Genomic DNA, 13646 nt, shown 5'->3' with positions numbered 1-13646 from the left:
TTTCTCTCACCCTCTCCTCTCTCTCTCTCTCTCTCTCTCTGTGTCTCTCTCTCTCTTTCTCTCACCCTCTCCTCTCTCTCTCTCTCTGCCTCTCTCTTTCTCTCTCTCTCACCCTCTCCTCTGTCTCTCTCTTTCTCTCTCTGTCTCTCTGCCTCTCTCTCTCTCTCTCTCGCCCTCTCCTCTGTATGATGGTGTTTGACACCTGTTTCATTTCTCTCTCTCTCTCTCTCTCTCTCTCTCTCTCTCTCTCTCTCTCTCTCTAAGGCACGTGGCTTTTGTGTTGCTAATTGGTTGTGCTCTGAAAGGCCCTCCGCTTTCAGGTGGATGCTGAATGACTGGCACAAAAGCCACGCTTCTCTATTTACACTGAACAAAGACAACACCTGCCGAGAGAGAGAGAGAGAGAGAGAGAGAGAGAGAGAGAGAGAGAGAGAAAGATGCGAGAGAGAACTAATAAGATAAAATAACCTGATAATTGTATATAATTTCTGCAAATATTTTGAAGGTAATGCATGTATTTTCTTTTTTTTTTGTAATGCAAGGTTTCCAGTTGCTGCCCATTTCCTGTCATAAATGTTTAGATTTATTAGATAAATATTCCTTAAATTTCCATCCTCAATATGACTTCATATCACACACTTGGCTTGCACTGAAAGGACATGTTCATTCAAACATTCATTCATTCAGCTTCTGTAACCACTTCATCCTGTTCAGGGTCATGGTGGGTTCGGAACTGACCCAGAAATATTAGGTGCAAACAGGTTCACACTCTGTCTCTCACACACTCTCACCTGTGAATACTATCCCACAACAAATGACCCTACAGACATGTATTCATGGAGTACCCAGAAGAAACCCACACAGATACAGGGAGAACACACCAAACTGCTCACAGAGAGTGACCCCTGCTGATTCAACCCTAGACCCAGAGATCACAAAAAGTACTGACGTATGGTGTTGGACTCTGGGTAATGAAAATAAAATACTTAGTTATGAATTTGGCACAAATTTGAGAAAGATATTTCAGCACAATAAGTGTAAGGGTCCAGGTGATGCCACAGGACACTAGTAGGGGGCCTAGGCGATGCACTAGGAGAGAAGGGATCACCAACACTCAGAACTCCAATTCCCAGACTCCCCAGCACTAATTACCACAATCAGCACTGACCGGGAGCACCTGCTGGATCCCTGTATAAAAGACCATCCAAACCAGGTTCAGTGTGGAGCCATTTTAAAAAGTGTGACTGGTGTGATATTTCAAAAACAGAAAGGAGAAGAGAGAAAAAGAAAATATATGAAAAAAGAGAGAATGCCATTAATGTTTGTGGCGCACAGTGCAGGTAGTTGCAGGTCCAAATCCAAAGCTCAGGATGATGCATAATCACAGTTCACAAGAAACACCTTTCACAAGTATTTACTTTGTTTCTATATTAGAACACATTATTTATAAAATATTGAGGCTCTCTTTTATTAACTCAGTTTCCATTGGTTCACGCTACACTTGGATCTGGCAGCCAGCCACTCACATTACAACAAGTTTCTTTTGAGAAAGTAAGTTATGAGGATGAGAAACGTGTTTGGGAACTGATCACATGCTACAGACACAGCAGGTAAAAGCTGGAATATCTAATGTTTAAAATTGTATGCCATAAAGTGTCACACACTCCTACCTTCTTTGGCAGCCAGGCGTGGAGACTGGTCGGTGTGAGATGGTGTGTTGTATGATAGTGATGAGCTACCTGCAACAAGAGGAAAATTAGTTTTAATTAGTAGGGAATAGTAAGGAATTTACATGTTTTTATTTGTTTCACATGAATTAATGTGTTACCAAATGTCGCCCATAATCCTCACAACTGAATTCAGTTCTACTGCGATGTAAGCTGTGATCAGAAGGGAGATTACATTTGCTCTCAAACACACACACACACACACACACACACAGCTCCAATTTCATTTTGTACTTTACTTCATCCCTCTATTAATCTCTTAAAAATGAGTGAACCTGGAACATGGATGTGTTTATTGTTTGAGCCTGAGCTCACTTCTGTCTTTATTGTTTGAGCCTGAGCTCACTTCTGTCTTTGATATTCTCTCCCTGAAACATTCACTCAGCAAATTAAGAGATTCAAATTCAAAAAATCATCTAAAATACACTGAGGTAATATAGTAAAGTAAATACAAATTTTCCAGTTTGTCATAAATATCACACACAACACATGTATCTCCCTCCCAAAGACACAAGGAGGTACCAGCATTCCAACTTTATTTGTATGATTACATTTTTAAATCAAAACACAATAATAATGTAAATATAACTCCATTGTGTTGATCTGTAATTGTTTCTTTTCTTTTACATTTAAATATTAATTATTAAAAGCTATATTCTTAAGAAAGAACAATGTGATTAATTACAATTAATCACACCAAAGTAGTTATTTTTTTAAATGATCCACAGCCCTAGGTTAAATGTAAAATTCCCTCTCTCTCTCTCTGTATTTCTCTCTCTCCCTCTTTCTTTCTGTCTCTCTGTATTTCTCTCTCTCTCTTTCTCTCTGTATTTCTCTCTCTTTCCCTCTTTCTCTCTGTCTCTCTCTCTCACGTTCCCTCTGTCTGTCTCTCTCTCACTTTCCCTCTTTCTCTCTGTCTCTCTCTCTCACGTTCCCTCTGTCTGTCTCTCTCTCACTTTCCCTCTATCTGTCTCTCTTTCTCTCTCTCTCTCTCTCTCTCTCTCTGTGTGTGTGTGTGTGTGTGTGTTATGGTGGATGAGGGGCTGCTGCACACATATTTTAACCTTGTGGGCCCCTCACCCCCAGCACTGCAATGCTGGGGCCACAGAACAGGGCTGATATTGTATGGGGTTAACTCCTCACACGGCAATCACACACTGCAGACCCCCAAAGAAAAATAAACCCCCCCAACACAGGAACATAGGAGAGAGAGAGAGAGAGCCTGTACTGCAGCCCACTGTTCCTCAGTGATCAAAACCCCCCACCAGAGCAGGTAAAACTTTTGTAGTGGATGTTTTTGGTCGGTGTACTGTTCTCAGTCCAGACACTGAGGGGTTTAAAAACTCCAGCAGCACTGCTGTGTCTGATCCACTCTACACCAGCACAACACACACTAACACACCACCACCACGTCAGTGTCACTGCAGCGCTGAGAATGATCCACCACCACATCACACCTGCTCTGTGGGGGTCCTGAGCGCTGAGGAACAGGGGGAGAGGGGGGTAATAAAGTATGCAGAGCAACAGATGGACCACAGACTGTAACTGTAGGACTACAGCGTGCTCCTGTGTAATCAGTGGACAGTGAGTGTAAATACCACACACACACACACACACGTTGACCCATATCCACAGATTAATGCAAACACACACCCTCAAGCGCCACACAGTTTATAGAGAAAGGCTCTGATCCTCATAGCTTCAGCATTAACCCATTGAGAGTTGAGGGGGGATCAATAACAACTAGAGAGAGAGAGAGAGAGAGAGAATAATCAACCCATATGTTTATAGTCTGTGTAAACTAAATAGGGCCTTAGTGTCTCTCACTGGGTCTGTGTCAACTTTTCCCAAGATTTTGCAACTAAGAATGCTCCAAAAGTGTGTGTGACTCTAATGCACCATCTTCCTATATGCACACACACACACACACACACACAGATCATACGGGGCAGAAAGAATTGCCCCCTTAAGGGCAAAATCTATACACCAAATATACCTCTTGGTATCTACTCTCCTCAGTTCTGCTTTGTCCTACTCACTTCTTGGTTCCTGGTCCCACAGCTCCCCTCTGAAATGTATTGAGTGTCGTCTCTAAACCCTGTCTGTAATGGGGACAGTGGGCTTTGGAAACCACAACAATGTTAAGCGGTGTTTACTCATGGTGTATCGGCGTGTTGTTGTTGTTTGGGACTGAACACAGCTCCGTCATCAGTTCAGACAGATCAGTAGAGTTTGTTCCTTCCTTGTTGCAGAGTCCAGCTCTCGCTGGATTCTTTCGTCGGCCACCGATCCAAGGAGCGTTTGAACCTCTTCAAAAGACCACGGCGTCATTTTACGAGCTGCCGTCGTGAGTCGGATAAAAACAAACGTGATCTCTGCTGCAGCTGGAGATTTTACAGATGGAGAGTTGGTGCTGGTCGTCTGCGTTGCATGGCGTAGAGTGACGACTCTCTCTGGACAATCAGCGCTCTGCAAGGTTTACACGCCACGGTTTAGTCCCTACTCAACTCGCTCTGAACCACGAGAGAACAGGGAGTAAAAAAAAAATGGAAGTGAATGATGTGTGAAATTCTGAGATGCCTTGTTGAGCTGCTAGTGAGCAATGAGGTTACAGAAGCTGGAGTTCGTTACCTGTTTAATTACCTTTACATTTTGCCTCAAATTGTGGCTTTTAGCTATTAGCTTTCATACACTTCTTGCCCATATGAATGCCACCCTAACATAGTAATGTTAAGGTAGTCACACACACACACACACACACACACACACAAACTTGTACATCTTCTGCCTCTATCACACACTCGTCTCATAGCTGGCTCCTCGGGAGCCGAGACAATGCCAGAAGTGCGCTGCTGACCCCCTCCTCTCGGCTGTAATTTAAACAAATTCTCAAATTGCGGCCAAATTGAAAGCACATTGGCGAGTGGGCGGCGATCGCGTACAAAAATCTGGATAAGTGACCGAAGGCAAAGCAGGGATAATGCAGCGGCAGGCCCTCGCCACGTCCAGTACACGCAGCATGCGGCTTTTCATTTTCATGCGAGATTCAATCTGCTCTCCATCAGATCCAGATTTCCAGGCCCAGCTTTGGAGCCCATATTCAGATGTGCTTTTCGCATGCGCATAAATTAAAACATTCTCTACTGTTCTGTGTATTTCTGAACGCTTATTTAGACCTGAATGCGGATGTCAAACTTAAGCCAGTTTTCTGTAAGAGTCAGGGATCCCAGGGGAATGACATTGATACATTTTTACACAATACACTCTCAGAAAAATTGTGATGTACAGGTCCATCACTGTCACTGAAGCTACAGACAGTGTAGTGTATCTTTAAAGGTACAGCAGTGGTGTTAGAGTCCAGTTGTGTTCCCTAAAGCTTCATTACATTCTTTTCTCCAGAAGGAGAGGGGGATATAGCCGTTTCTTTTTATAGAAGAGTCCATTATTATTGATGAAATCAGACTTAAAAACTGAGGGTATCATCACAGTGAGGGTTTTCTGTATGATGTTAGATTTCTGAGATCTGAGCACAGCCTGGGACTCAGAAATGCGTCACACTCCAAAAAACCACTACAAGAAAGGTCGTATTACATAAATAAACAGTGGCTCAGCGTCCAATCAGAGACTCTTCCTATGAACACTGTATTTATAACATTTAACAAATGCATTTAAGATGGTGTTGTATATTATCTACAGCTCTGACAGCAGCCTGGTCTCACTGTGAATTCATATGCATTTGATCAAAAGAGCTGTTCCAGGATGTGTATAATGTGTACTAAATATAGTTTGCCCAAGACAGATGTATACACACATGGTCTATCTTTAGTACACACTGTCTTGGCCAAACCCAAACCATAAATTTAATTGTAAGATTAAAAACAGCAGGGTGTTCTCCTGTGTATTATACACACTGCGGTTTACAGCACTGTTACTGTAGCATTTCTTCAGGTACATTACAAGTGAACACTACAAGTGGATTTAGGGAAACAGCGCCACTAGTGGACAGGAGTTCAGTGATTGTAAAATAACAGACCATCCTTTTATTTGTATATGTTTTATATGTAATAATTTTTTATTCACTTTGAATCATCCTGATACTTCTCAAATATATAATAATATGCAAATTAATCATTTAATGTGTGTCTATATATGTGTGTGTGTATTAGTGTGTATTGGTCAGCTCGGCTTCTACAATCTAGTGGTGTGGCCTGTGGTGGGGGTGTTGGGTGGAGTGGTGGAGGGGTGGTCCTCTGTGTATAAGCCTAATGACACACTGGAATGTTAATCAGAGTCTGAGTAAACACAACCAAACACACACCATGTACACAGATGTGTATGACATGATTACGCAGCGCCGTCAGATCCAGAGACAGACAGCTTGGGGGACACCTCACAGACTGTAGCAGCTTCGGTGTTTGTGTGTGTGTGTGTGTGAGGGGGGGGATTCAAGTTTTCTGGAAAGCCTCAGGACTTGTGTATGATTGTGTGATTGTTTGTGTTTCGAGAGGAAAAAAGATCAACTTAGGTTTCATATCTGCAGCCTCAGGGGCTTTGTCAGCCACACCCTAGCCAGTACAAGTATACACACACACACACACACACACACACGGTGAGATAATATCAAGCATCCCATATCAAAACGCTCAAGCCCAAACCAACACAAATTTTCTATCTAACAGCTGCCTTACGTTTGTACTCACACTTACTCTTTGCTGTTACCTTTTTCACACAAATGATCCCCCTTTAACACAGTTCTGGGTCTTAATGAAACACACGTGACCAGATCATGAGCCGCTCGCTGTTCACCCCGACCCCGAGCGCACAGCAGTGAGGAGCGAGGAGCAGAAGCTCTGGCTTTTAGCCGTTTTCACTCTGTTCTCTTTCTTCTCCGTTTTTACTCAGTGCTCTTATTTCTCCGCGCTCGTTGTGTCTGTTTTGCTGAGTTTAACCTCGTCTTTGTGCTCTCATATAAACAAGTGCTGTGAGTGGGCGGGGCAACTCTAAAGTATCTACACGTGACGTCAGAATCGGAGCAGGATCAGAACGACTCGTTTTATCCTGTTTTCTGACTTTCAGCGCACAGAAAACTGACTGAGTAAGGGTCTTGTTTCACAGTGTGTGGGTTGGTGGGCCCCAGATACACACATAAATGTGCTAATACACTCAGAATGATTGTTTATTAACTGCTTTTATTGTTGGACACTGCAGCAGTTTCTATTGTGGACTGATGTGTTTCCTCAGAGTGAGGGGGAAAGGTGACAGGTGAGAAACACAGTCTTTCGCAGTCATTGGCTTGTTCCACGTATTTCTTCTACACATTCTTAGATCGCAATTTGAATATAAACAAATTCAGAAAAAGACCTAGAAGAGTGACTTTAAAAGAATAAACCCTTTAAAGGGTCAACACAAACAATTGTTCCCTAGGCCTGCAGTTTGTAGACAAAGCTAAAGCCCCTGAGAGAGAGTGTGAGAGAGAGAGGGGGTGAGAGGGAGGGAGAGAAAGAGTGAGAGAGGGGGAGAGAGGGAGAAAGAGAGAGAGTGAGAGAGAGAGGGAGAGAGAGAGGGAGAGAGAGAGAGAAAGAGAGAAAGAGCGAGAGAGAGAGAGGGAGAGTGAGAGAGGGAGAGGGAGAAAGAGTGAGAGAGAGAAAGAGAGAGATCGAGAGAGAGAGGGGGAGAGAGAGAGGGAGAGAAAGAGTGAGAGGGAGAAAGAGAGAGAGAGTGAGAGAGAAAGAGAAAGAGCGAGAGAGAGAAAGAGTGAGAGAGAGAGGGAGAAAGAGAGAGAGGGAGAAAGAGAGTGAGAGAGAGAAAGAGGGGGAGAGAGGGAGGGAGAGAAAGAGAGAGAGGGGGAGAGAGGGAGAAAGAGAGAGAGAGAGAGAATGAGAGAGAGAAAGAGCGAGAGAGAGGGAGAGTGAGAGAGGGAGAGAAAGAGTGAGAGAGAGGGAGAAAGAGAAAGAGAGAGGGGGAGAGAGAGAGAGAAAGTGGGAGAGAGGGAGAAAGAGTGAAAGAGAGAAAGAGCGTGAGAGAGAGTGAGAGAGAGAAAGAGCGAGAGAGAGGGAGAGTGAGAGAGAGAAAGAGAGAGAGCGAGAGAGAGGGAGAGTGAGAGAGAGAAAGAGAGAAAGAGCGAGAGAGGGAGAGTGAGAGAGAGTGAGAGAGAGAGGAAGAGAAAGTGTGAGAGAGAGGGAGAAAGAGAGAGAGAGAGAGGGAGAGAGAGAGAGAGAAAGAGAGAGAGGGAGAGAGAGGGAGAGTGAGAGAGAGAAAGAGAGAAAGAGCGAGAGAGGGAGAGTGAGAGAGAGTGAGAGAGAGAGGAAGAGAAAGTGTGAGAGAGAGGGAGAAAGAGAGAGAGAGAGAGGGAGAGAGAGAGAGAGAAAGAGAGAGAGGGAGAGAGAGACAGAAAGAGAGAGAGGGAGAGAGAGAAAGAGAGAGAGGGAGAGAGAGAGAGGGAGAGAGAGAGAGAGAGAGAAAGAGAGAGAGGGAGAGAGAGACAGAAAGAGAGAAAGAGAGAGAGGGATGGGAGCATCTCCTTTTATTATTATTCGATTCTTTTGCTTGGGACCGGGGCCAAGGCTATTCAGATCGCCTAGAGGAGGATTTCAGACCATTTCTTCGGCTTCCAAAACACACAGAGGCTAAAATCAAAGGGAGAGTGGTCAGATGGGGGCAGATCCTCAGTGCCCTCGCGCTTAAGCCCAGGCTTCAGTCCTGCGGCAAGCGTCCCTAATGAAAACTCTGAAAGCTCCAGCTCTCCTGAAAAAGCAGATGAAGGAGGAGAAGGCTGGGTTCTGTCCTGAAGCGCACAAAGCCACCGTTATTTTCTCCGCTCTGTAAAGGCTGGGCTGGATGCTGAAAACCGTTGACACCCACGGAATAAAGTTCCCATTACCTCACACGGCCGAGTCCATCAGCCCTTCTCTGTTTTTATATTTCGGCCGCTTCTAAGCTCCGGGACCCCGCCCGCCTCTGAGCCGAGCTGCTGTCACAATGTTTGGACGAGCCAGCTGCTCCCTTCGCCCCGTCCCGGAGCTGACCGCAGCGGGGCTTGACCTTTCCGAGTGTTTGTGGCACACCCAGGGCCGGTGTTTACCAACAGGCGAAGTGGGCTCTGTATCGTATTATTTATTAAAATAACAAAACTCTATAAATAATTTGGCACAGGGCACCAAAGAGAACTATGGAAACACAAAAGCACATCGACTCCAGCCACAGCCCTGATGCCTCTGCCTCCTCTAACACATCACATTTCTCCTACATTTTTCTCCTACAACCAAACCGCAACCCTGCAACTAGAGACATTTCTCCATGACTTTACTAAATCTACCCTCAATAAGATCTCCAAAACACAGCACAGCGCAGAGAGAACTCCACATGTTCCTAACACTTCTACATTCTGAGTTAGTTTTGTGTGGTAGGTGTGTTACGGTTACTTTAAGAGCTCCTATATATGGGCCTTCTGCATTTATCCCATCTGTGGCAGTGAACACACACACACACACACACACACCCTAGTGCACTAGAGGCTGTGAACACACACCCAGAGACCCCGATTTTCCTGAGGCGCGTGGGAATCAAACCAACGACCTTTCAGCCCTTAGCCCTCTTCTCTAACACAACCTCTCTGTTCTGAACACTGACTCAGCGTCTGCACCGTGGCCTGCACAAGTGCCCTACGTCACTGTGAGTGTTCACACTTCTGCGTTGGTCTCTGCTTGGTGCTTGCTCCACGTTTGAGGCATGGTGGCGCAGCAGGTAGTGTCGCAGTGGCACAGCTCCAGGGGCCTGGACTTTGTGGGTTCGATTCCCACTCCGGGTGACTGTCTGTGAGGAGTGTGGTGTGTTCTCTCTGTGTCTGCGTGGGTTTCCTCCGGGTGCTCTGGTTTCCTCCCACAGTCCAAAGAACACACGTTGGTAGGTGGATTGTGAGTGTGTGAGTAAATGTGTGTGTGTTGCCCTGTGAAGGACTGGCACCCCCTCCAGTGTGTGTTCCTGCCTTGTGCCCAATGATTCCAGGTAGGCTCTGGACCCACTGCGGCCCTGAACTGGATAAGGGTTACAGACAAGAAATGAATGAATGAATGAATGTATGTGTTCTGGAAAGTATTTTAGTGAAATATGTAGAAAACCACCTTGAGTGTTTTACTCTGGGCTTCCTGTCTGTGTTTCGGAGGCTACTGTACTTACACAATGCAGAGCATGGGGAACCTATAACTCCAGCACCTGCCTGTCTTCACTGTGTCCCTGTCCAAGTCTGTATACAGTACACTATACAAATCCTGTTTGTTTTTTTGCAACATTGTTTGCATCCTCAGCTCTGCCCAATATGAATGTGTCCAGTAAATACACACGCTCCACTCTATCTACTGCCTTGCCTTTTGCTTCAGTGCTCGCCTACTGTCTTCTGTCCCGTATTTTTGTACTGACTTGTGGCCTGTGCAAGAGTTACGAACAGTAAGAACTCTCTTCACGGTGCAGTGGTGCTATTTTATTCAGGACTGTAGCCCCAGGGCGAGTAATCAGCGCTCCTCGATGCGGTCCAGATGCAGTGGGTCTCTGAGATGTGTTGCTTATAGATGGCACTGGTGGATTGGACGAGACAAGCCTGGGTTTTTCAGACTCGCCCGAGGACGTCTTGCCAAAACAGGCAGTACTATATTGTAAGAGAAGCCTCTGGAAAAGAAATGGGACGGGGCTGCCTTGTAAATTAGGGATAAGCTTTCCCGTGCCTCGCTGGGCCAGCTCCTGGGGCCATGCACCTGGGCCTCTGCTCGGCCAGCCCCTGGCTGAGGGCGCTCAGGAGGAAGGGGAGATGCTTTGGACGGGATGGTTATCGAAATTCTTCACGGTCGCGGCAGCTCTGCCAAGCAAAACGTGGCCATCCCGAGGAGTTATGGGGAAAAGAGGAGCCAGGAACAGTCACTTCCTGAGCTGAAAACCATTAGAAATGGAGTGGAAGGAGAACAGGGGCTTTATGACACAGAGTACTGCTTGGTTATGGATAAATGTAGAGGTGGTGGTAATATTTCCTATGAATTCTGTTTTTACAATGTTTATAAAGGTGATATATGGTGTATATTATGTATTATAAAGCATGTTTTAACTCTCTATAATCGCCCAAGAATCCACAACATCTTTTAAAGTGTCTAAATAAACCCATCCGTGGCAATGAACACATGCTTCACTCAAGTGCAATTTAGCTGTGGATGTTGAGGGATGAGACAGGGCTGTTCTGGGCTGACCTTTTAATCCCAAGCCTGCTTCTTTAGCCATTGGGCTAGCATATTATTTCTCACGTCACGACGTCCTAAAATCTATGCTGATCTTAACGAGCAATTCAAACATATCCGCAGTGTCTCAGACGACGACAAACCACAACATCCAAATGACCTCATTCACCAAAGTAAACAATTCTGGCTCTACGTCCAACAGCTGAGAAACACACTCAAGAATAGCACACCTTAAGACAGGAAAATGGACATCAGCAGTACTTGGCTTGCAGACTGCCTTAACGACGTAGGACAAGACTCACACTTACTTTCCCTGAGGTAATTGAGATGTGAGAGCAGGACATCGGCGTTGTAGACACTCGTAAGTCTCAGGAAGTCCTCTTTGCTCATCTTGCACAGTTCCTTCCCATCCGTGTTCTGGAACATGGCCGTGTCTATCTCCAGGAGGCCATACTCTTTGACGGCCCAGTCCAGCCACTGTCGGACATGGTCAGGGGACCACAAGGATGGGTCTGGAACAGGGTGAAAAACAGTCATAATGATCAACAACACGTCCAGAACCTTCACACTTTCAGGTAAAATATTAATCAAACACATGCAGCTCAGTAAAACAATGAACAGTGATTTGACAATGAACTGAAGCGCTCCGACAGAGGGAGGAGGATACAGAGTTTAACCAGCACCCGAAGCTCTTTGAGAGAAAGGTTGTGTTTTCATTCTCTTACAAGAAAAGCCAAAACCGGACAAGACATATCAGACATTCTTATCATCATCATCCTTCTATAAACCACAGCGCAGTTAACTGGAATTATCAAGTAAACACCGCTGCTCCTGTGGTTCCGTGACTGTAGAGATTTTCTTTCCAAAAAAGTTCTGAAACATTCTCCTCTTTTTTTTTTATCAACAAATCCACCCACTTGTTCTGGCCTCAGTCGCACTGTGCCACCAAGTCGAGAGGGAGAAGCCTAGCTCAGATGTACGCCCATTACAGAAACACCGATAGTTTTGGAGGCGAGCACTGCCTTGTATTTAGTTAACTTTAGATCAGACTATTTAATTTCGATATTGAAATGAAGAATATTAAAAACACAGAAAAGCTGCCATAAACCACAACCTCTTAGCTTTGTCAGTGTTATGACGGCAGCATCCTGTGGTGTGTATTGGTCAAAAGACCACGGCATCATTTTACGAGCTGCCGTCGTGAGTCGGATAAAAACAAACGTGATCTCTGCTGCAGCTGGAGATTTTACTGATGGAGAGTTAGTGCTGGTCGTCTGCGTTGCGTGGCGTAGAGTGACGACTCTCTCTGGACGATCAGAGCTCTGCAAGGTTTACACGCCACGGTTTAGTCCCTACTCGACTCGCTCTGAACCACGAGAGAACAGCCACTAAACAAGAACCCGCTTCCAGAACCAGGACCTGATTCACCTGGTGGAAAATAAAAGTCAAGTCGAGTCGACTAGGGACCATGAGGTGGAAAAGTGCCAACACTCTACGGTCTTACATTGGGGACGTAGCCAAGCTGGCCACACAACTAGACGTAAGTGTTTATCAGACAGAAGCAGAGGATGCTGATTCATGCTGTAACCTCAGAGCCTCTTTCCCCTCAACTGTAAGCTGCATTACTTTAGCCCAGGGTTCAGGGTTGTTTTCCTGCAAACCTCGCAGCAGATACAAAGTCCAGAACCTCTACGCACCTGCAGGTACAATCACTCTTCTCTCGTTGGTGGTCATGTTGGGCGGTGGACCATTCTTCTCGTCAATGTAGCCCCCGTAGCCCATCTGTGATGTGTCAGAGCTGCTCACCAGCTTATTGCATTTCCCCACACTGCAGTCCACAGGCGACTCTCTGGGAAAGGAGCAAGAAAACGAAATGAATGTTAGGGTACTTTGGCCAAACGCTTCTGATTTCCTGCTCATTCCAGGACTCAGCAGTTGATCCACTGACTTTTCCCTTCAGATGTAGTGTCTTTTGGAACATTTCTGTAAGTATTTGATTGCAGACAGCCACATAAACATTAGTAAGGTCAGGTATTGATGTTGGAGGGTTGGTTATGGATTATAGATGGCACTCCGTCTGTTTGTTTATATTTGTTTATGTAATTTTTACCTGTTATAATTATCTCCCGCTTTAGCCACATTCACAGCAGGTAAAAGTGCCCCAAATATGATCTGTTTTGTCAGATGTGACCCAGACATTTTAAAATCAGATTTAGGCCACTGTCGTGTGTGGTACTGAGATCCGATCCATATCCGATCTGTGGCAGTGCGGTTTCACTCATTTAAAGCTCATTGAAATTGTATTAAGTGTTTTTATAAAACACATCTTTTTAGTTTTATCAGATTTCTATTGTTCGGTATGAAGCTGTATAAATGTGGATCGTGGAAATATTAAACTCATTTTCTCAGCGCTCGTCTAGTCCTCTTTGGAGACTTTGTGCTTGTGAGAGACTCTGGAAATCTGCGCTTAGGATGAAAAAAACATCTGTTCACACCTTTATATTCTATATATAATATACTTCCTTCTGGTCAGAGCCTGAAGTATCATCATTTTGCACATGTGGCTCAGTGTAGGAGCATGGTCTGTTCACACTGATGTCAGATACAGGTCGCTTTAAACAGATAGTGTGAACACAGCTGAAGAGAAAAGTCAGATTTGGGACACTTTTACCTGCTGTGTGAATGTAGCCTTTGGAATGTA

The 13646-nt window shown here is 45.1% G+C and overlaps 1 protein-coding gene across 1 annotated transcript; it reads right to left on the bottom strand.

The window, feature by feature from the left end:
• Positions 1-1670: 1670 nt before the first annotated feature.
• Positions 1671-12794, bottom strand: LOC136683856 (retroviral integration site protein Fli-1 homolog; the record flags this gene model as incomplete). The annotated part of the gene is made up of 3 exons (XM_066659039.1): positions 1671-1739; positions 11254-11457; positions 12643-12794. Coding segments are annotated over 3 exons (425 nt in total), but the record flags the coding sequence as incomplete, so codon positions are not given.
• Positions 12795-13646: the final 852 nt, after the last annotated feature.

This window comes from Hoplias malabaricus, unplaced genomic scaffold, assembly GCF_029633855.1.
Source record: "Hoplias malabaricus isolate fHopMal1 unplaced genomic scaffold, fHopMal1.hap1 scaffold_573, whole genome shotgun sequence".
Taxonomy (NCBI): domain Eukaryota; kingdom Metazoa; phylum Chordata; class Actinopteri; order Characiformes; family Erythrinidae; genus Hoplias; species Hoplias malabaricus.
Note: the sequence above shows the minus strand (reverse complement) of the source record. Positions and strands in the feature narration are given on the sequence as shown.